The 22,159-nt window shown below is 47.2% G+C and overlaps 1 protein-coding gene across 1 annotated transcript in view; it reads right to left on the minus strand.

Moving 5' to 3' along the window:
- LOC136610510 (uncharacterized) overlaps positions 1-22,159 on the minus strand; it is a 38,508-nt gene that overhangs the window by 7,213 nt on the left and 9,136 nt on the right. Inside the window, exons 7-9 of the mRNA XM_066589738.1 lie at positions 18,250-18,387; positions 7,592-7,759; positions 2,747-2,897 (exon numbers count right to left, since the gene is read on the minus strand). Coding sequence (XP_066445835.1) covers positions 2,747-2,897; positions 7,592-7,759; positions 18,250-18,387 — 457 coding nt within the window. The remainder of the gene's footprint in view (positions 1-2,746; positions 2,898-7,591; positions 7,760-18,249; positions 18,388-22,159) is intronic.

Here is a 22,159-nt window from a genome sequence, read left to right on the forward strand (position 1 = left end):
GGCAGCCAACTCCCAACAGCACATAAAAAGGGAGCTCATACACGGCAGCTGCACTCACAGGAGAGCGCGCGCACGGCGCCGCGAGACACTAGCACACCGCTGGCCAGGCACCCGCGCCCCCAGCAGCTGGACCACAAGCCGGGGGGACGCACCCCGACCACGGGACCCAGCACCCCGCCGCCCCGGGAGGAGCCGCAACCGCCACATGGTAACAAATGCGTTATTATGCAACCAACCTGTAGCTCTATTCCTAACCCAGGAGGCATTCTGATTTATTCTCTGTAGTCCCTTTTCCTATATGATTGTATACATTAAGATTCTATAAGGTTGCAAAACTAGATGAACTCTCAGATGTAAGAGCGGACCTCCAATCTACTCTAGTACTTTGAGATTGCAAAAAGTCCTATAATAAAGAGTTCTTTACTTTAGATGAGCGAGCCTACTTGGCCACACCCCTTTTTCGCCCGAGTACCGCAATTTTCGAGTACTTCCGTACTCGGGCGAAAAGATTCGGGGGGGCGCCGTGGGTGAGTGGGGGGTTGCAGTGGGGAGGAGAGGGAGAGAGAGAGGGCTCCCCCCTGTTCCCCGCTGCTACCCCCCGCGCCGCCACGCCTCCCCCCGCCCCCCGAATCTTTTCACCCGAGTACTGATGTACTCGAAAATCGCGGTGCTCGATCGAGTAATTACTCGAAGCGAGTAGGTTTGCTCATCTCTATTCTTTACCTATAAATATGCTGTTCAGATGAGTTTTCAAACAAGCATCACTCTATTAATCCAATTATATTTATATTGGTAATATCAGGCTCTGCACGTTTCCTCGGATGCTACAATTCATCAGGAACCAAGTTGCTCTAAATGGACTTTTTGATACCTCACTCCAGGTCACGTCCTAGAAAGCTAGATAATTACTGGATCCTAGCCTACGGACTGATATAGACCTGTCACCTGTCTTTTTTCTATAAGAGTGTAGCTTTGGTTTTCTACTATGACTGAGGACGCCTGTGTGCACTGGAAATGGATCAGCATAGTTTTCTCTAGATGCTGAGGTTTTTTAATTATTCTTTTTTTAATACATTTTGGATAAATAAAAATCTGATTTGAATTCCTTCAAGTCTGGGATAGGCTGCCAAGGCTTCTGACCTTACCAAAGCCAAACCAGGCTGTGGTTTGGTGGATCCATGTTGACTGTGTCTGACATCTTCATTGGATGACTACTTTAAAGGGTATTGAAAAAAAATTGCCAGGTATATGATAAAATAACAAAAGATGCAGTACTAACCTCTGTCCTCCTCCCAGAAAACAGCAGAGCACCTCTGGTAAAGTCAGGTGACCTCTGCAGCCAATCAGAGGCCACAGGGTCACCATTCTGAACTCCTGGCATTATGTTGCCCAGAATGTGATCACTGATGCCAGGAAAACAGGGGGTCTTCCCCGGAGCTGCTCCGCTTTTTTTCAAGGGGAGAGAGGTAAGTAAGTACTGTTTCTTTTATTATTTTATCTTGTGCCTGGCCATTTAAATTTGTATTTTATACTCAGAGAACTCCTTTAAAAAGACAACAATGCTGTATCATATCAGTAAAGGCATAAGCCCAATTTACACACAATAATCATCACTCAAATTCGTTAAAACTATGGCTTTTGAGCGACAATCGTTGCGTATAAATGCTTCCACCTTTCACTCTCTGGCTGAACAATGATTTTTAGGTAAGCATAAAATCCATCCTTCAGCTGGAGAGAGATAGCAGGGACTGCATGCTGTGTTCTCTACCAGAGCAGCTGGTTACATTGTATTTAGCTGACAGCCCGCGGCAGCCCATGTGAAGACAATGCAGCTAAGTGCAAACTCCAGAGCTCATGCTGGGATTTGCAAACAGCTGTCGGAGGCTCATTTAGATGCAAATAAAGCTGATAAACTGCTAATGGGCATTAGCGCTCATTAGTACTTTATGCAAAATGATCACTAGAACTGTTAATCTTTCAATTGTTTGAAAGATTGTCTTTGCATGTAAATGAGCCTTTGGATACATCAATGCAATTCAAGTCCATGTGCTGTCAGCATGTCTAACAGAGAGAGCACTGGCCTATAATATTCAATGGCCATATTCACACTTTTTATTTTTTAGGATGGCATACTGTTTAAAAGTATATATGCTGTATAAAGGCCCATTTACATATAACAATTATTGCCCAAAACCCATTCAAATGAATTTGAGCGATAATTGTTGCATGTAAAAGCGGGCATCGTGCATTTTTCGTTCAAATTATGATTTTAAGGTGAACTTAAAATACATCGTTCAGCTACTGGAGATAAAGCAAACACATTTATCTCTCACTAGACCTGGCTGGCTGTTGTCTTCGCTGGGAGTCGGCAGATAACATTGTAATCTGCCATCAGCTCAAGAAGAACAATGCAGCTGTGTGCATAGCTTGGCATGTGATCAATCACATGCTGGACTCTCCAAATAGCTCCTGGAGGTCCTTTTACATGCAAATGAAGATGATGAAGTGTTAATTGCTATTAACACTTTATGCAAAAAGATTGCTAAATCTTTCAGTCATTTGAAAGATTATCTTTGCGTGTAAATGGGCCTTAAGTCTGTATGTAATGAGCTGCCCCAGTGGAGACAGCTAGAACCTGCGTTGACAATGGCGCAGGAGGTGCAGCATAATGCACAACTAGAAGCCCAGCCTCTATGGTAGGGAAGCCATTGATTCCGATGTTGTTCACTTGGATTGACTTTCTTACTGTTCTGCAGTTGCTTGTTTTCAACTTCCAGGTCTTGGTTTCGAGCAGAAAGTTGAACTGCATCCTGGATGGTTTCTTCTAGAAGTTTTCTGTAGCGATGTTCCTGCGAATCCATCTGTTCCTCCAGCAAACCCCGATAAGCATGGAATATCTGATCACATCAGAGATAAGGTGACATTAAAAACTACATGAGAATGTTTTTGGCATGTTCATGAACTTTCCTCTAATGAGATCAATTCCCTACATAATCTGTAGGTGACAATTAAAGGGGTTTTGTCCCTTTTTAGTGTTGATGGCCTATCCAGATCATTAGTAGCAGATATCATTCGATCCTCTGGCCTGCTGTCAGCTCAGCGGGGCTGGACGTATGCATCAGGGTCAGAGACGGAAATGTAATAGCTGGCTTCATTCCCATTGATACTGAGATTGATTTTAATGGGAGTGAAGCTGGCTTTTACACTTCTGGCTCTGACCCCCATGCAGACATCTGGCCCAATTGTGTTGACTGTAGAGCCGAGGATAAGTTGATCCGTGGGATCCTGAGCAATAGATACCCGCCAATCTGCTATTGATGACCCAGCCTAGGTATTTGTCATCAATAGTAAAAAGGGACAAAACTCCTTTAACCCCTTAATGACATGGCCTATTTTGGAGTTGAGGACCAAACAATTTTTGGTATTTTTTCATCTCCATTTTTCAAAAGCCATAACTTTTTTATTTTTCCGTCGGCGCGGCCGTATAAGGGCTTGTTTTTTGCATGGGGTAAACTGTAGTTTTTATTGGTACCATTTTTGGGTACATAGACTATATTGTAAAACTTTTATTATTTTTTTATGATCGTGGGAAGAGAAAACGCATCAATTCTGCCATAGGTTTTTTGTTTTTTTTAAAGCGCTAATTATGCAGCATAAATGACACACTACATTTTTTTCTGAGGGTCGGTACGGTTACAACGATACCAAAATTCTCATTTTTTTTTAGGTTTTTCCACTTTTCCACAATAAAAACCCTTTTTTTTGGAAATTATTATTTTTTTCTAAACTCACTGCATTCAAAGTCCTATAATTTTTTTATTTTTCCATGGGTAGAGCTCTCTGAGGGCTTATTTTTTGCGAGACGAGCTATAGTTTTTATTGGTACCATTTTGGGGTACACATGTTTTTTTTATCACTTGTATTGCGTTTTTGGGGGGGCAAAATGCTAAAAATTAGCATTTTGCCTCAGTTTTTTAGTATTTTTTTAACGCTTTTTGCCATGCAGGATAAAAAGCGTGTTCAATTTATTGTACGTATTGTTAGGGACGCGTTGATACCAAATATGTGGGATTTTTAATTTTAAAAATTTTTTTTATGCTAATATAAGAAAAACCATAAAAAAGGTTTTTTAACATTTTTATTTTTTGTACTTTATTTTGCTCTTATTTTACACCATCTGTGTCCCTTTGAGGGACTTTTACTACAGCACTAATAATTGCTGCAATAAGCCATGGCAGGACTTCTCTCCTGCCATGCCTTATCGCTTATTACAGCGATCTGTAATAATGGCAGTACAGAACACCGGTATCTCGTGTCCTGTTGCCATAGAAACCAGCCGGGCTCTCGCAATGTTATCGCAAGAGCTGGCTGGAGTCGCTGCGGGATAGCGCGAAATCTGCTATGATCTCGCGCTATCCCTATGACGTAAGGGTACGTCATTTTGCGGGAAGTACCCCGCCCCAATGACGTACCCTTACGTCATGGGGCGGGAAGGGGTTAAGGTCTCATTTTGACTTGCATATTATAGTCAGTATTTTGCATTGGCATTCATAAGCCAAAACCAGGAATACACCCTAAGGGTGGGTTCACACGAGTGTGCTTTGGTGCGTGCGTACGCACGCACAAAAACACGCTTGTATTTACAACAATGCATTCCTTATGTTGTGTGCACATGTCTGTACTTTGCAGGTGCGTGCCTGCAAAGATAGGACATGCGTGCATCATAGGGAATGCATGCATTGTTTACAATGGAGCCGCGGCTGCTGCCGGCGGCTCTATTGGAAACAATGGTCTGCCGACTCCCTGCACTCTTTTTCAGGGAAGGGCTTTACATATAGGCCATTCCCTGAAAAAGAAAGACTTTAGTGTAAAAAAAAAAAAAATGCAGGCATTCTGTTCAACGGAGCCGCTGCTGCTGCTGGCGGCTCCATTGAAGACAACGGTCTGCTGGCACCACTGAATTGTTTTTCAGGGAAGAGCTTTACATATAAGAAAAAATTTGGTGTAAAAAAAAATAAATTTACTTACCTGTCCGCCGCTGCTGTGTGCCCCGCAGGGATGAAGAACACATCTGCCGCATGCGGCAGATGTTTCCTTCATCCCCACTAGTTAAAAGAATTCCCTGCTGCTACATCTGCCACATCTGTGGCAGATGCTGCAGAAGAACTCTTCAATTCTCTACCACAGCTGTCACACATGTCAGCTGCGGTAGAGGATTCTGCTGCCAGCAATTGATTTCAGGGAAGGGCTTTAAATATAAGCCCTTCCCTGAAAATCAAGTAAAAGTGGTTTAAAAAACAAAAAAAAATAGATACTCACCTCCCTTCAGCTGCAGGGGCTCAGTGTCTTCTCCTGCTGTCCCCTGCACTGTGGTGCTGATCTCCCAGCAGGCGGGGATTTAAAATCCCCGCCTGCTGAAAGAGCTAAATGTGATTGGCTGAGGTGCTCAGCCAATCAGAGGCAGCTCTCCCTGAATGAATGGCTTTTCAGGGAAGGGCTTATAAAGCTCTTCCCTGAAAAGCCATTGACAGCTGCCAGGGCTCAGCGGGGACTTCTGCCGCTGTCCCCGACTCTGTAGCGCTGCTGAGCTATCAGCAGCCGGGGATTTTAAATCCCCGGCTGCTGATAGCTCAGAACTACAGAGCCGGGGACTGAGCCCTGGCTGCTGTAGGGAGAGGGGTATTGATTTTTTAAAATTTTTTGCACTATTTTAAATGGCTTTTCAGGGAAGGGCTTATGAAGCCCTTCCCTGAAAAGCCATTGACGGGATGCCGGCAGCAGGATTCTCTACCACAGCTGTCATGTGTGACAGCTGCGGTTGAGAATTGAAGAATTCCCTTTGCTGCATCTGCCACAGATGTGGCAAATGTAGCAGCAGGGAATTCTTTTAACTAGCGGGGGTGAAGGAAACATCTGTTTTGCTTTAAAATGCTTCTTTTTCAGGGAAGGGCTTATATGTAAAGCCCTTCCCTGAAAAAGAATGCAGGGGGCCAGCAGAGTATTGTTTTCAATGGAGCTGTCGGCAGCAGCCGCAGCTCCATTGACAACAAGCTCGCAGCTGTGTTCACGCGTGTTTTTGCTCGTACCTAGGTGCGGACGTATGTACGCACCTAAGTATGCACAAAACCATGCTCGTGTGGACCCACCCTAAACAAATAAAAAGTATAATAGAAAGAATTGCACTTCTGTGTTTGGACACACTGCTGGTTTGGCTTCTAAATATCAATACATAATATTTACCAAAATATATAATGTGATGTAAGTGTGATGAAGGCCTATGGCCGACTGCACGCGACCGGGTCTGATTCCAGATACGGGATCACACAGTGGAATCCGACCCTGTGCCTGGCAGGTGACCCCGCGTACCTGTCTTATTTTCTACTTATCTGTGCTGTGTATGGTCCGGACGGCTTGTTGTTGGACATGGGCCAGTACAGATTTTCCCATGCCGTCGCTAGGTGATGACACGGAATCCGCGACCTGTCCGCTATACTAATAGCAAACAGGCCATGCATCGGACGGCTTCCATTGACTTTAATGCAAGACACTGCACTAAAATAAAGCATGCTGCTATTTTTTCTCCTCAAGTGGAAACTCGCAATTGATTTTCGCTCGTGTGCAGGAATAAGCGCTTTTCCATAGCATGCTATGGGTTTTTTTTGCTGCGGAACCCGGAGGTGGACCCTCACTTCGGATTCCACAATGCAAATATGCACGTGTGCAGCTGGCCTAAATCTGTATTTTGTAGCTCCATTTCTGCTTAATACCATTGGATGCCACAGGAGCATACAAGTCTTTAAGGATGTTTGTCAACAGGAGCAAATCTTCTAAGTGCCTTTGTATGTGCTAATGAAGACTCTTAAGGCCCATTTACACATGAAGATAATCTTTCAAATGACTGAAAGTTTGAAAGATTTTGCGATCTATATGCAGAAAGTGTTAATAATGGCCATTAATGTCCGTTAACACTTTATCATCCTCATATGCAGGTGAAAGGGCCTATAGGAGCTGTTTGCAGAGCCCAGTGTGTGATTAATCACACGCCCAGCTGTGCGCACAGCTGCATTGTTCTGCCCGCGGCTGCCGACAATGTTACAATGTTATCTGCCGTCTTCTGTGGAAATAACAGCTTGCGGTCTATTGAGAGATACATTATCTCTCACTAGCTGAACAATGGATTGTAGGTTCACCTTAAAATCATCTTCAAGCAAAAACTGCACGAGGCCTGCGTTTACATGTAACAATTATCGCTCATTTTCGGTCGTTTGAACGAATTTTGAGCAATAACCGTTACGTGTAAATTGGCCTTTAGGCTTTGACCTCATTGTGACTTTGACTGTGACACAGGTCAAGTGATCAAAATTAGCAGTGCAGCCCCCGGACCTTGTAATCTACTAGAAGTCAATGTGGTCACGCTGTGGCTCACAAGTAGTTGCAACTGCGACCTGAAAAGACATTTGCAAGCAATCCAAAAGCAACTTCGACTTCTATTAGATTGCGAGGCTGCAGAGTAAAACTGTGATCGTTGGTTATGTGATCTGTGTCGCAGCCAAAGCCGCCGTGTAGCTGCAGCCTTCCAGGATATCTGTACTTGTAAGATATGTAGTTTATGGGCTTGTGCTTCTTCCTTGTAAAAGTGGCAAAATAAATCCAGGTCCTTTTCTGCCTCATTCCTTTCCCTTCTTAGAGCCTCGAGCTGCAAAACCATAACCGATTTCTCTTTTTGCAAGTGCTGAACTTTCTGCTCCACTGTGTTAATCTGTGAAAAGTAAAACAATACTACTATAAGTTGGGAATCCTGATTTTCAGCAGTTCTCATACACAATATATGAAGCTTTCGAGGGCCGAATCTGGAAGCTCCGGTCAAATGGCTGCTCCAATTGTACAACAGACATGTTTATTAGAGATGAGCGAGCACCAAAATGCTCGGGTGCTCGTTACTCGAGATGAACTTTTCGCGATGCTCGAGGGTTCGTTTCGAGTAACGAACCCCATTGAAGTCAATGGGCGACCCGAGCATTTTTGTATATCGCCGATGCTCGCTAAGGTTTTCGTTTGTGAAAATCTGGGCAATTCAAGAAAGTGATGGGAACGACACAGCAACGGATAGGGCAGGCGAGGGGCTACATGTTGGGCTGCATCTCAAGTTCACAGGTCCCACTATTAAGCCACAATAGCGGCAAGAGTGGGCCCCCCCCCCCCTCCCAACAACTTTTACTTCTGAAAAGCCCTCATTAGCAATGCATACCTTTGCTAAGCACCACACTATCTCCAACAAAGCACAATCACTGCCTGCATGACACTCCGCTGCCACTTCTCCTGGGTAACATGCTGCCCCCCCCACCCCCACCCCCCACGACCCAGTGTCCACAGCGCACACCAAACTGTCCCTGCCCAGCCTTCAGCTGCCCTCATGCCACGCCACCCTCATGTCTATTTATAAGTGCATCTGCCAGAGGAACCGCAGGCACACACTGCAGAGGGTTGGCACGGCTAGGCAGCGACACTCTTTAAAAGGGGCGGGGCGATAGTCCACAATGCTGTACAGAAGCAATGAGAAATCCAATCCTGTGCCACCTCCATCTGGAGCTGCACACGTGGGCATAGCAATGGGGAACCTATGTGCCACACACTATTCATTCTGTCAAGGTGTCTGCATGCCCCAGTCAGACCGCGGTTTTTTATAAATAGTCACAGGCAGGTACAACTCCGCAATGGGAATTCCGTGTGCACCCACAGCATGGGTGGCTCCCTGGAACCCACCGGCTGTACATAAATGTATCCCATTGCAGTGCCCTGGACAGCAGAGCTAACGTCAGATTAAATGCAGGTGGGCTTCGGCCCACACTGCATGCCCCAACCGGAGCAGGGTTTTTAATTCATAGACACAGGCAGGTACAACTCCCTATTGTGAAGTCCCTGTGGACCGACAGCATGGGTGGGTGCCAGGAAGCCACCGGCGGTACATAAATATATCCCATTGCATTGCCCATCAGAGCTGAGGTAATAAATTCATGTTTAATGCAGGTGGGCTTCGGCCCACACTGCATGCCCCAGTCAGACTGGGGTTCTTTAGAAGTGGACAGATGCAGTTAAAACTCCCTGTGGACCCACAGCATGGGTGGCTCCCTGGAACCCACCGGCGGTACATAAATACATCCCATTGCAGTGCCCAACACAGCTGATGTAACGTCAGCTGTAATGCAGGTGGGCTAAAAATTTATTTGATTACACTGTAGGCGAGGGCCCCCAAAAATTGGTGTACCAACAGTACTAATGTACCTCAGAAAAATTGCCCATGCCCAACCAAGAGGGCAGGTGAAACCCATTAATCGCTTTGGTTAATGTGGCTTAATTGGTAACTAGGCCAGGAGGCAGCCCACTTAAAATAAAAATTGGTTGAGGTGAAAGTTTCAACGCTTTAATGAGCATTGAAACGTCTAAAAATTGTTTACAAAAATTATATGACTGAGCCTTGTGGGCCTAAGAAAAATTGCCCGTTCGGCGTGATTATGTGAGGTTTCAGGAGGAGGAGCAGGAGGAGGAGGAGGAATATTATACACAGATTCATGAAGCAAAAAGGTCCCCGTTTTTGATGGGGATAGAGAACGATGCTTCCATCCGCGGGTGCAGCCTACATATTGCTTAGGTATCGCTGCTGTCCGCTGGTGGAGAAGAGAAGTCTGGGGAAATCCAGGCTTTGTTCATCTTGATGAGTGTAAGCCTGTCGGCACTGTCGGTTGACAGGTGGGTACGCTTATCTGTGATGATTCCCCCAGCCGCACTAAACACCCTCTCTGACAAGACGCTAGCCGCAGGACAAGCAAGCACCTCCAGGGCATACAGCGCGAGTTCAGGCCACGTGTCCAGCTTCGACACCCAGTAGTTGTAGGGGGCAGAGGCGTCACGGAGGACGGTCGTGCGATCGGCTACGTACTCCCTCACCATCCTTTTACAGTGCTCCCGCCGACTCAGCCGTGACTGGGGAGCGGTGACACAGTCTTGCTGGGGAGCCATAAAGCTGTCAAGGGCCTTAGAGAGTGTTGCCCTGCCTGTGCTGTACATGCTGCCTGATCTCCGCGCCTCCCCTGCTACCTGGCCCTTGGAACTGCGCCTTCGGCCACTAGCGCTGTCGTATGGGAATTTTACCATCAGTTTGTCCGCCAGGGTCCTGTGGTATAGCAACACTCTCGAACCCCTTTCCTCTTCGGGTATGAGAGTGGAAAGGTTCTCCTTATACCGTGGGTCAAGCAGTGTGTACACCCAGTAATCCGTAGTGGCCATAATGCGTGTAACGCGAGGGTCACGAGAAAGGCATCCTAACATGAAGTCAGCCATGCGTGCCAGAGTACCTGTACGCAACACATGGCTGTCCTCACTAGGAAGATCACTTTCAGGATCCTCCTCCTCCTCCTCCTCCTCAGGCCATACACGCTGAAAGGATGACAGGCAAGCAGCATGTGTACCCTCAGCAGTGGGCCAAGCTGTCTCTTCCCCCTCCTCCTCATCTTCCTCCTCCTCGTCACCGCGCTGAGATATAGACAGGAGGGTGCTCTGACTATCCAGCGACATACTGTCTTCCCCCGGCTCTGTTTCCGAGCGCAAAGCGTCTGCCTTTATGCTTTGCAGGGAACTTCTCAAGAGGCATAGCAGAGGAATGGTGACGCTAATGATTGCAGCATCGCCGCTCACCACTTGGGTAGAATCCTCAAACTTTCCAAGGACCTGGCAGATGTCTGCCAACCAGGCCCACTCTTCTGAAAAGAATTGAGGAGGCTGACTCCCACTGCGCCGCCCATGTTGGAGTTGGTATTCCACTATAGCTCTACGCTGCTCATAGAGTCTGGCCAACATGTGGAGCGTAGAGTTCCACCGTGTGGGCACGTTGCACAGCAGTCGGTGCACTGGCAGATTAAAGCGATGTTGCAGCTTTTCAGAAAGCACTGAACCACCAAATTAAAGACGTGGGCCAGGCATGGCACGTGCGTGAGGCTGCAGAGCTGCAGAGCCGCCACCAGGTTACGGCCGTTGTCACACACGACCATGCCCGGTTGGAGGCTCAGTGGCGCAAGCCAGCGGTCGGTCTGCTCTGTCAGACCCTGCAGCAGTTCGTGGGCCGTGTGCCTCTTATCTCCTAAGCTGAGTAGTTTCAGCACGGCCTGCTGCCGCTTGCCCACCGCTGTGCTGCCACGCCGCGCGACACCGACTGCTGGCGACGTGCTGCTGCTGCTGACACATCTTGATTGCGAGACAGAGGTTGCGTTGGAGGAGGAGGAGGGTGCTTTAGTGGAGGAAGCATACACCGCCGCAGATACCACCACCGAGCTGGGGCCCGCAATTCTGGGGGCGGGTAGGACGTGAGCGGTCCCAGGCTCTGACTCTGTCCCAGCCTCCACTAAATTCACCCAATGTGCCGTCAGGGAGATATAGTGGCCCTGCCCGCCTGTGCTTGTCCACGTGTCCGTTGTTAAGTGGACCTTGGCAGTAACCGCGTTGGTGAGGGCGCGTACAATGTTGCGGGAGACGTGGTCGTGCAGGGCTGGGACGGCACATCGGGAAAAGTAGTGGCAACTGGGAACTGAGTAGCGCGGGGCCGCCGCCGCCATCATACTTTTGAAGGACTCCGTTTCCACAACCCTATACGGCAGCATCTCCAGGCTAATAAATTTGGCTATGTGCACGTTTAATGCTTGAGCGTGCGGGTGCGTGGCGGCGTACTTGCGCTTGCGCTCAAACACTTGCGCTAGCGACGGCTGGACGGTGCGCTGAGAGACATTGCTGGATGGGGCCGAGGACAGCGGAGGTGAGGGTGTGGGTGCAGGCCAGGAGACGGCAGTGCCTGTGTCCTCAGAGCGGGGTTGGATCTCAGTGGCAGGTTGGGGCACAGGGGGAGAGGCAGCGGTGAACGGCCTTCGTCCCACCTTGTGGGGTGCTTGGCCATCATATGTCTGCGCATGCTGGTGGTGGTAAGGCTGGTGGTGGTGGCTCCCCGGCTGATCTTGGCACGACAACGGTTGCACACCACTGTTCGTCGGTCATCTGCATTCTCAGTGAAAAACTGCCAGACCTTTGAGCACCTCGGCCTCTGCAGGGTGGCATGGCGCGAGGGGGCGCTTTGGGAAACAGTTGGTGGATTATTCGGTCTGGCCCTGCCTCTACCCCTGGACACCGCACTGCCTCTTGCAACCTGTCCTGCTGCTGCCCTTGCCTCCCCCTCTGAAGACCTGTCCTCAGTAGGCGTAGCAAACCAGGTGGGGTCAGTCACCTCATTGTCCTGCTGCTCTTCCTCTGAATCCTCTGTGCGCTCCTCCCTCGGACTTACTGCCCTTACTACTACCTCACTGATAGACAACTGTGTCTCATCGTCATCGGCCTCCTCACCCACTGAAAGGTCTTGAGACAGTTGCCGGAAGTCCCCAGCCTCATCCCCCGGACCCCGGGAACTTTCCAATGGTTGGGCATCAGTCACGATAAACTCCTCTGGTGGGAGAGGAACCACTGCTGCCCAATCTGAACAGGGGCCCGAGAACAGTTCCTGGGAGTCTGCCCGCTCCTCAGAATGTGTCATTTTCATGGAGTGAGGAGGCTGGGAGGAAGGAGGAGCAGCAGCCAGAGGATTCTGAGTTGCAGCAGTGGATGGCGCAGAACTGTGGGTGGACGATAGATTGCTGGAAGCACTTTCTGCCATCCACGACAGGACCTGCTCACACTGCTCATTTTCTAATAAAGGTCTACCGCGTGGACCCATTAATTGTGCGATGAATGTGGGGACGCCAGAAACGTGCCTCTCTCCTAATCCCGCAGCAGTCGGCTACGATACACCTGGATCAGGAGCTCGGCCTGTGCCCACACCCTGACTTGGGCCTCCGCGTCCTCGGCCGCGTCCACGTCCTCTAGGCCTACCCCTACCCCTCAGCATGCTGTATTACCAGTAATGCAGAAACAGAACGCTGTAATTAAATGTGCCGCTTATTGGCCTGTGGTTGGAGGCTGACTTCGCTTACGGAACGCCAGGAAATAATTTGGCGCAAGCCTGCTGTAACACTTAGCTGGCTGCGTATGATTTTGTAGAACTACTACACCCAGCACAGACAGACCCAGAACACTGAGCACAGTGACAGGCAGGCCAAATAGATTTTTTGCCCCAAATTTTTTAGCAAAGGCCCACTGCCTATATTCAATCAATATGTCTTCTGTCCCTGCCTACGCACTTCTGTCCCTGGAGTATTACTGCAGGGCGCAATGCTCTGCACGGCCGATATACCAAAAAAAAAAAAAAGTGCAACACTGCACAAAGCAGCCTCCACAGCACTGCACACGGTTAGATGTGGCCCTAAGAAGGACCATTGCGGTTCTTGAAGCCTACAATAACTCCTAACACTCTCCCTATAGCAGCTCCAACACGATAGCACTTTCCCTCCTCTATGTCAGAGCGCATCTGTGGCGAGCCGCGGGAGGGGCCGATTTTTATACTTGGGTGACACCTGATCTCGCCAGCCACTCACTGCAGGGGGGTGGTATAGGGCTTGAACGTCGCAGGGGGAAGTTGTAATGCCTTCCCTGTCTTTCAATTGGCCAGAAAAGCGCGCTAACGTCTCAGAGATGAAAGTGAAAGTAACCCGAACATCGCGTGGTACTCGTTACGAGTAACGAGCATCTTGAACACGCTAATACTCGAACGAGTATCAAGCTCGGACGAGTACGTTCGCTCATTTCTAATGTTTATGTATCTATGCAACATTTTAGTAAATATGACACAGGTATCTCTCAATAGGCGATGTTTTCATCTAATACTAGAACTTGCAACAGCAGTGATACATCTAGCCTAAGGTGTTTGTGTTGTAGTAAGGAACTGTGTGACCCCTATTTTTGTCCATGGACAGTATACGTATTCTTTACAGTTACTGCATCGTAAGGACAACTGATAGATCTTTGCGTTGTATCACGTCAGAAAGTCTATGGGCTGCCACAACCGTGGGTCAAATTTATAGATGGTGGTCTGCAGAATGAATTGTGTATCATCATAGTAGGATTGGAACACTGAGATGAATGTTACAACATACAGATCGACACATCCGATGTCATGCAGTAGTGGCTTCACAATCCACAGCTGGCAGCATTCACTTTACAGACAGATTTGGATGCCTCAATATCGGCAACGACAGTGTCTTAAAGATTGGCAAGTTTGTAGTCAAGCCATATGTTGCGAGGGGCCGCCCCACAGAGCCCCCTGGCATGGCGAATGGCATAGTACTGTGTACAGTAACAAATCCAGATTGTCTGAGCAATAGTGACTGCTGAGTGGGAATTTGGAGGTGACACGGCAATAAGGCTGATCCTTGCGCCATTTTGGAATGCCACGCAGCTCGTCAATGTTGAGTCATAGTTTGGGGTTCCATCAGCATCAATGGCTGATCACCGCTAGTATGTATCAGGGGCACATTGACAGCATGCTATTATGTTGATGATGTGCTGCAGCCTATCGCACTACCATATTGTTAGGGTATACCCAATATCAGGCAGCTAACAATTACCAGGCATGCTTTGCAAAATGTCCAGGTAATTTAAGGCCCTTTTACATGCAAAGATAATCTTTCAAACGAAAGATTGAAAGATTTAGCAATCTATTTGCATAAAGAGTTAATGGCCATTACCACTTTATTATCTTCACTTGCATGTAAAATGACCTCCAGAAGCTGCTTGCAGAGCCCAGCGTGTGTTTAACCACACGTCCAGCTGTGTACACAGCTGTCAGCACATTCCTTTGTTCACCTTGCGGCTGCTGGCAGATTACATTGTTGTCCTCCCGGCTAGTATAAACATACTGCAGGGAGAACATCCTGCAGTCTTTTGAAAGATAAGTAAAATACATTCAAATGGGATATTTTTGCTCAGTCTTTCAGGGGCTGAACGATAGATTTTAAGTCTAAACTAAATCTATCGTTCAAACTGTGGGGTGATAGCTTGGTAGCGTGCGGGTTTCGTGATATTTAGAGACGGAACACCAGCGGATGCAGTCCAAAGCAGGTGTGACCTGCGTTAATTTTATGACAGCAACATAAAGTCCAACCTTAGCTTCAGGCAAAACAAATAATATTCCACAATCCCGCTATCAGGCCGTCCCGGCTTGATCAGGTCGCACTTAGCAGGTGCAGTGTACCGCAGGGCTTCTCTCTCCAGCCGGCCACACAGGCTACCAGGGTCCAGCAGCCATCTTAGCTCTGTGTCCATGCACCTGCTATTTATGTGCGCACTTAGTCTGGCTCAGCCTCAGCACCTGGGCTAATTGGCCTCGCCCACACCCTGGAGTGGAGGAGGTGGAATGAACAGCCCCACTACCAACCTGCCATCCATTCCAAAAAAAACCAGGCCCGGATATTTTTAAAGAACAGATCTCCAGCAACTACTTGCTGGAGACCACATTACACTCCTGGTTTCCTATGTCTCCAATAGCGGGACGTGACCTTCCTCCAGTCCCCTTATGCATAATACCGGAACCAAGGGGCGACGTAGCGACCATCCACTACTACACCCCTCAGTACCCCACAAAGCGAAAAGTGCTCGATGCCCACATTTACATGTAATGATTAGCACTCATTTTCGGCCATTGGGACGAGTTTTGAGCGATAGTTGTTGCATGTAAAAGGGCTTTTACTGGCCAGCACAATCTCCAGATCTCTCTCCAATCGTGAATCTGTGGGACACAATTGAACATTGTGTGAAAGATCTCCCACAGCCTGGAAATGTAGATAAACCATGCACTGTGGTCAACACTACCCCACGACAGTATTCAAGCACTCATTAATGCCACGATGCATTAACAACTGTATCGGCCAACATGGTGGCCCCCACTACTTACTGATAATCCTGTCTATTGGACCACAGGATTGATGTTTGAAATGAAATGCAGTTGGTCAGAACCTAATCCTCTACCTTTGTGTTCAACTTTGTCACATTTCCAGCATTCCAGCCTCTAGATGGTGCTGCAGAGGAATTGTTCCATCTCCCTTATTTGCATATTACCCAGAGGATCATGAATGGCTTTATAAGTCTCCTCACTCACTCACCTTCTAGGTGCTCTCCCTAAGGAGAAATAAGTGAAAACCAGTACAGTTGCTTTGCCAAGTGGCGCTGTTAGAGTTTAGGCATGTAAGGGATATGCTTATTGTTATACTTCAGCTTAGAGTGGTAAGCTCTGGAGAGTCTGCTGGGGCTACGGTGGTATGCTCAAACTCATGAAAGCCCATATTGATGGCCTTTTTTCCTACTCTCAGATAGAGTGAATGTGAAGTGAACCGGAGGAGTGGTCTGACTGTCCCATAGTGAGACTGCTTTAGCACACTATTCTTGGAGGAAATGTATGAGCAGCGTCTGTGGCAGAGAGACGGAGCCTTTGAGGTGCAGAGATTACGAGAGCGATTGTAATCGGCTACTTGTTCTGCTATGTTAAGTAATTTCATCACCTTGGGTGTACTAAAACTGCCAAGATGTTGTGCCTCATCTGTCTGAATGTTGGAACAGAAGACCATATTGTGCCTCTTAGTGATGACTATAATGCTTGGTGTGACACTGTATTTGCAGTTCAGTGATGAAAATTACAGACTGAAACTTCAAACAGTTTAACTTCTCCTTTAACTGGAACTACTTGAGAAATTCCATGTTACAGGCGCGTTTTACCAATATGCAATGCTATTGACTTTCCATTAAACCTTTAGAGTTTGTGTTGATTTAGATGATGCTGCATACTTTAAGTGAGAGATTTTCGCTATCATTTCAAGAGGGTTTTTTGGCAACTTTTTTTTTAATAGGCAAGTTCTCATTTTAACAAGGAGATTTAATCTGAAACTGTCAAAAAAAAAATCATATCATATGCAATTTTTTTTGAGTTACAGATTAAATCTCCTTGTTAGGCCTCCTTCACACGGGCGACAAAGTCGCACGATTTTGTCTCGTTGCTACAATGCTAAAAACGCATGTATGTGAAGCCCATGTTTTCCTATGGGTGCCATCGCACATGCGATGTTTTGTAGCATGCAACAATCCGACACAAAATCCTCGCAGGTCCGGCGATATGCCTGCGACTCACGAGGTTTTGTAGCCCATGTTTCTCTATGGAGCCTTCCTCTCTCTTGCATCGCATCGCATGAAAATGCGATTTTTGTGCGGTGTGATGCAAATTTGACAGTAGGAAATCCTACTGTCAAAGCCAAATCTAACCACTGGCTGCAGAAAAAGCGCACAAAAAACACATACATCACTTTAGAAGCACTCTCCGACACCACCGCAGCTTCTCCATCTTCTGGCCGGGGATTGAAAAATCCCCGCCTTCTGCAAGCGCTGGCTGTGATTGGCTGACGTTTAGCCAATCACAGCCAATGCTCGATGAATGGCTGTGCTTGAACCAATCACAGCCATTCATCGAGAACTGACTGTGATTGGCTAAGCATCAGCGAATCATAGCCTGCGCTTCCAGGAGGCAGGGATTTTTCAATCCCCAGCCAGAAGATGAGGAGGAGAAACAGTGTCGGGACCCGGGGAGAAGCTGTGGCAGGCTACTCTATTTTAATATCATGCGACAGCACACTACGCAATTTGCATAGAGCACTACACTAATATGCTTTGACTATTAAACGTTTACACCTGCATTAGAAACTCTGTTAACGGCTTCTGTTGCAGATCTGGTACAAAATCCTGGAAGAAGTGGCGCTGCATGCGTATTTTTTTTTAGTAAAATACTGGGCAGCTGAGCGGAAAGCGAATAGACCCCATTTTAGTCAATGGTGTCCTTTGGCGCTGTTCAGTTCCATCCAATGACAGATCCATTCATCCAGAGGATTCCCCTTTCCTGCTCTCCAAACAGAGCAGAAAATGGAACCCCCTCCACAGATGTGAAAGCAACCTTACAATCATACTCAAATAGTGTAGAGCACTGATTAAACAGATGGCAATTGCCAATTGTACATTTATCAATTCAACTATGAAACTTCCACCTGTTACACCTGAGCAGTACAGACCATTCACTGCAGTACTGAGACGGCAACATACACATTCATACCCCATCAGGTACTGCAGTAAAGCGGTCTGTCCCATTGGCTCTCTGCTAATTCCACATTGATGGCTTACCCTAGAGATAGGCTATCAATGTGAAAGCCTGGCAAACCTATTTAAATATTTGCTGTGAAATACAGATTTCAAGTGTATTCAGGAGATCACCAACTATCATATATGACAGACAGATATATGACAAACCTCTTGTTTGTCTTTCTCTTGCTCCAGTCCAATAATTTCCATATGGATTAAGGCTCTGTGTTGTTCCTTCAACCATTCCCTTCTTGCTTGGGCCATTAAAAACTCCAGCTCCATACCTAGGCAATCTGATAATACACTCTGCAAAAACAATGTAACATAGCATAGTTAACATTGTATGTTAGCCCATTACCCCTCCCCCTCCCCCCAATGTTGATCCAGAGGAAGGCAAAAAAAAAGAAAACAATGAGGCAGAAGACAATTTTTCCCATTTTAGGAAGGAAATTTCCTACTCCAATCTGGCAATCAGAATAATCTCTGGATAAAAACCTCCCTGGAGTAATCGTTGATTATAACATGTAATATTTTTACACTCAAGAGAGGCGTTCAGGGCCCCTTTTTTTGGTTTCCATAACCATCATTGGGTTTCATTTTTTTCAAAACAGATAATAACAACTTAGCACATACAATAAGGAAATATGGTTATAACATTCTGCAGTGGCCTGAAGATGGCAGTGATGGCCCAAGTGGAAAGATTTGGAAACATGTCACGGTGCTGGCCACCTGACCATCAGTGATGGCTCCGGCAGCCAATGGATACTCGACAAAGGGATTAGAACAATAGTTATGTGATGCCAGTACCTCTAAGAGTAACCTCATTAGATAATAAAGGAGTCCAAGCCAAGTCAGTGTGTGCAAAACCGGAGGTACACAGTTTTACTGTACCTTGCAAATTGCTTACGATAACATCCACGAAAACAGTTCTTTAAACAGTAGTATCCAACAGTCGTTTCTCAGTGATTTAACAACAGTCCTTATTGTTCTAACGTTCCCTTACCGCAATCTACTTTTCCTTGTCTTGATCACACAGCCGCACTGGTCAGTTTAAGGTTTCTGAACCTTGCTCTGAATGCTTACTTGAGTCGCGAAAACGTCCAGAGCTTGTTGGAGGAACACTGACTTCTTGATGATAAGGTTGCAAGCCACTTATACTACATCGGCCCCTCTTGCTGTTCCGGAAGTGCAGGGTCGGCTCTTACGCAGGCACCTTTTGGTAGGGTGCAATCAGACCCTTGACGTGGCCGACTTCACCATTTATTTTCCCATCAGGCACAGCTGGACAAGGACTGGGTTCCATCTTGGCAAACCAGTCCCTGAGTGCTGGGGGCCAACTGCCCAAGAACCGTCGAACCTCCCTTGGGCCGACTTCTCCCGAGGCTCTCCTTCCTCCTGCTTCACTCGCCTCCCTCTAATGACTGACTTTTTCTTCCCGCCCTTCTACTACTCCTCCCACTCTGCGGCCTAAACTCTCCCCAGCTCCACCCCTCAACCAATCCGGATTCAGCTAGGGGGCGACAGACCAAAACCCTGAGTGGGTTAGTGTAGAGAACACACCTACAAGTACCAAAAAATGATCTACTAACAACAAATACAGTCAGTCCATGTAAAACAAGACACGCACAGACAAAAACACACTAGGAAAGTATTAGTCACCTAAGTGCTGTGGGGGCCCCTAATTCGGGCCACTACAATTCCAATAGACCTGTAATTCGTGTCATGCATTAGGTAGGTTATGGGGGGAAAGTAATACCTTCTGGATTAAATAAATGAATGAAAGGGAAAGGGAAATGAATAATCAGTACCAGGTAAAACAGAGTTAGAGAGCTGCCCCTGATTGGTCCCTGCACTGAGCCAATCAGAGGCAGCACTCACTCACCCATTCATGAATTCATGAATCGGTGAGTGAGAGCTGCCTCTGATTGGTGAGGCTGTGACCAATCAGAGGCAGCTCATTCAGCAGGCGGGGATTTTAAATCCCCGGCTGCTGAATACTATTCAGAGCAGTTCAGGAAAACTGCCGGCCAGACACGGCTGAACTCCGGCTGCAGCGGAAAGGTGAGTATACATTTTTTTTTATTTTTACACATTTTAGGGTGATTTTCAGGTAAGGGCTTATATTTTTAAGCAATTCCCGAAAATTCATCCCGCGCTCGCCGGCAGCCCATTGCTTTCAATGGAGCCGGCTTTATTGCCGGCTCCATTGAATTCAATGGGCTAACATCGTTCTTCTCTGCCACAGCTGTTACAGCTGTGGCAGAGGAGAACGATCTTTATGCTGACAGTGCGGGGGTCTCACTCTTGCCACTATTGTGGCTTAATAGTGAGACCTCGAAGCCCGAAATGCAGCCCTGCATGTTGCTCCTCGCCTGCCCTATCCATTTCTGTGTTTTTTACATGACTTTGGTGATTTGCTAAGATTTTCACAAATGAAAACCTTAGCGGAGCACCAGTCATATACAAAAATGCTCGAGTCGCCCATTGACTTCAATGGGGTTCGTTACTCGAAACGAACTCTCGAGCATCACTGAAAGTTCGACTCAAGTAACGAGCACCCGAGCATTTTGGTGCTCGCTCATCTCTAATCATAACGTATCTGCCTTGTCAGTCTATTTTCTCTTGAATACACTGAAATGCTACAGAGTTCTTTATTGCAATTAGAACACCTCTCAATTTGGTAGTAAAGTGAGAGTTAAAAATTGTGGGATAATATAGGACGTTTTATTCAGAAGGCATCCTTCAATATTACGTATGTTTCTCGAGCGCAAAAAACATCGGTAGATACATTTTTAATTTTTTTCCCAAATAAATGCACGTTTTTGTGGGCTATTAAGCCCCTTAACATTTAATGATACTATCTTACCTACCATGTTTAACAGCAAATAAAATAAGTACAATTAGGGAGCTTTTTGACGTAACCACCTCATACAATCCTCTTTATTGGTGGTCTGTGCAGGTCATCCTGAGCCCGGTCACCTTGTGTGCCCTCACACATCCACTGGTCCCAACACCCCCTAACAGTCTGGTCAGACACTCCTCTCTACTGGTGGTCTGTAGGGGGCATCCTGAGCCCGGCCACCTTGTGTGCCCCCACACATCCACTGGTCCCAACACCCCCTAACAGTCTGGTCAGAAAGGCCCAGGTAGCGGGCAATTTGTTGATATGAACATCCAGCTTCTCGCATTCTGATAATACACCCTCTTACAAATTCTATTAACCGAGCAAAATCTATTTGCTTGCTTCGCAGTAGCTTGTCTAGTGGTCAGCAAGCTCTACACAAGCAGAAGAAGAGGTCACTACACACAAGGTGCCACTGAGAGCCTTTCATAGGCCAAGGGGGAAACCCTGTGTGAATGTAACCTTAATCACTAAATCAATAAAGAGTACCGTATATACCGGCGTATAAGGCGACGGGGCGTATAAGACGACCCCCCCAACTGTCACCTTATACGCCGGTATACAGTGGAGAAAAAAAAAAAAATTCATTACTCACCTCCCCCGGCGTCCTGTCGCGCTCCGGCAGGATGTCGCTCGCTTCTCGTCCCCGGCGCAGCATTGCTTTCTGAATGCGGGGCTTGAAATCCCTGCTTCCAGAAAGCTAATACACACGCCGGCAGCCATGACATCATTGAATGGCTGTGATTGGCTAAACCACACGTGGCTTCAGCCAATCACACTATTCAATGACATCATTGAATGGCTGTGATTGGCTAAAACACACGTGGCTTCAGCCAATCACACTATTCAATGACATCATTGAATGGGTGTGATTGCTAACACGTGCGCCTTCAGCCAATCACAGCCATTCAATGCTGTCATGGCTGCCGGCGTGTGTACTAGCTTTCTGGAAGCGGGGATTTCAAGCCCCGCATTCAGAAAGCAATGCTGCGCCGGGGACGAGGAGCGAGCGACATCCTGCCGGAGCGCGACAGGACGCCGGGGGAGGTGAGTAATGAAATTTTTTTTTTTTACACTTTTTTTTTTTGTATTACCGGCGCATAAGACGACCCCCGACTTCAGACCCGATTTTTCGGTGTTCAAAAGTCGTCTTATACGCCGGTATATACGGTATCT

The sequence above is a fragment of the Eleutherodactylus coqui genome, chromosome 2 (genome assembly GCF_035609145.1).
Source record: "Eleutherodactylus coqui strain aEleCoq1 chromosome 2, aEleCoq1.hap1, whole genome shotgun sequence".
Lineage (NCBI taxonomy): Eukaryota > Metazoa > Chordata > Amphibia > Anura > Eleutherodactylidae > Eleutherodactylus > Eleutherodactylus coqui.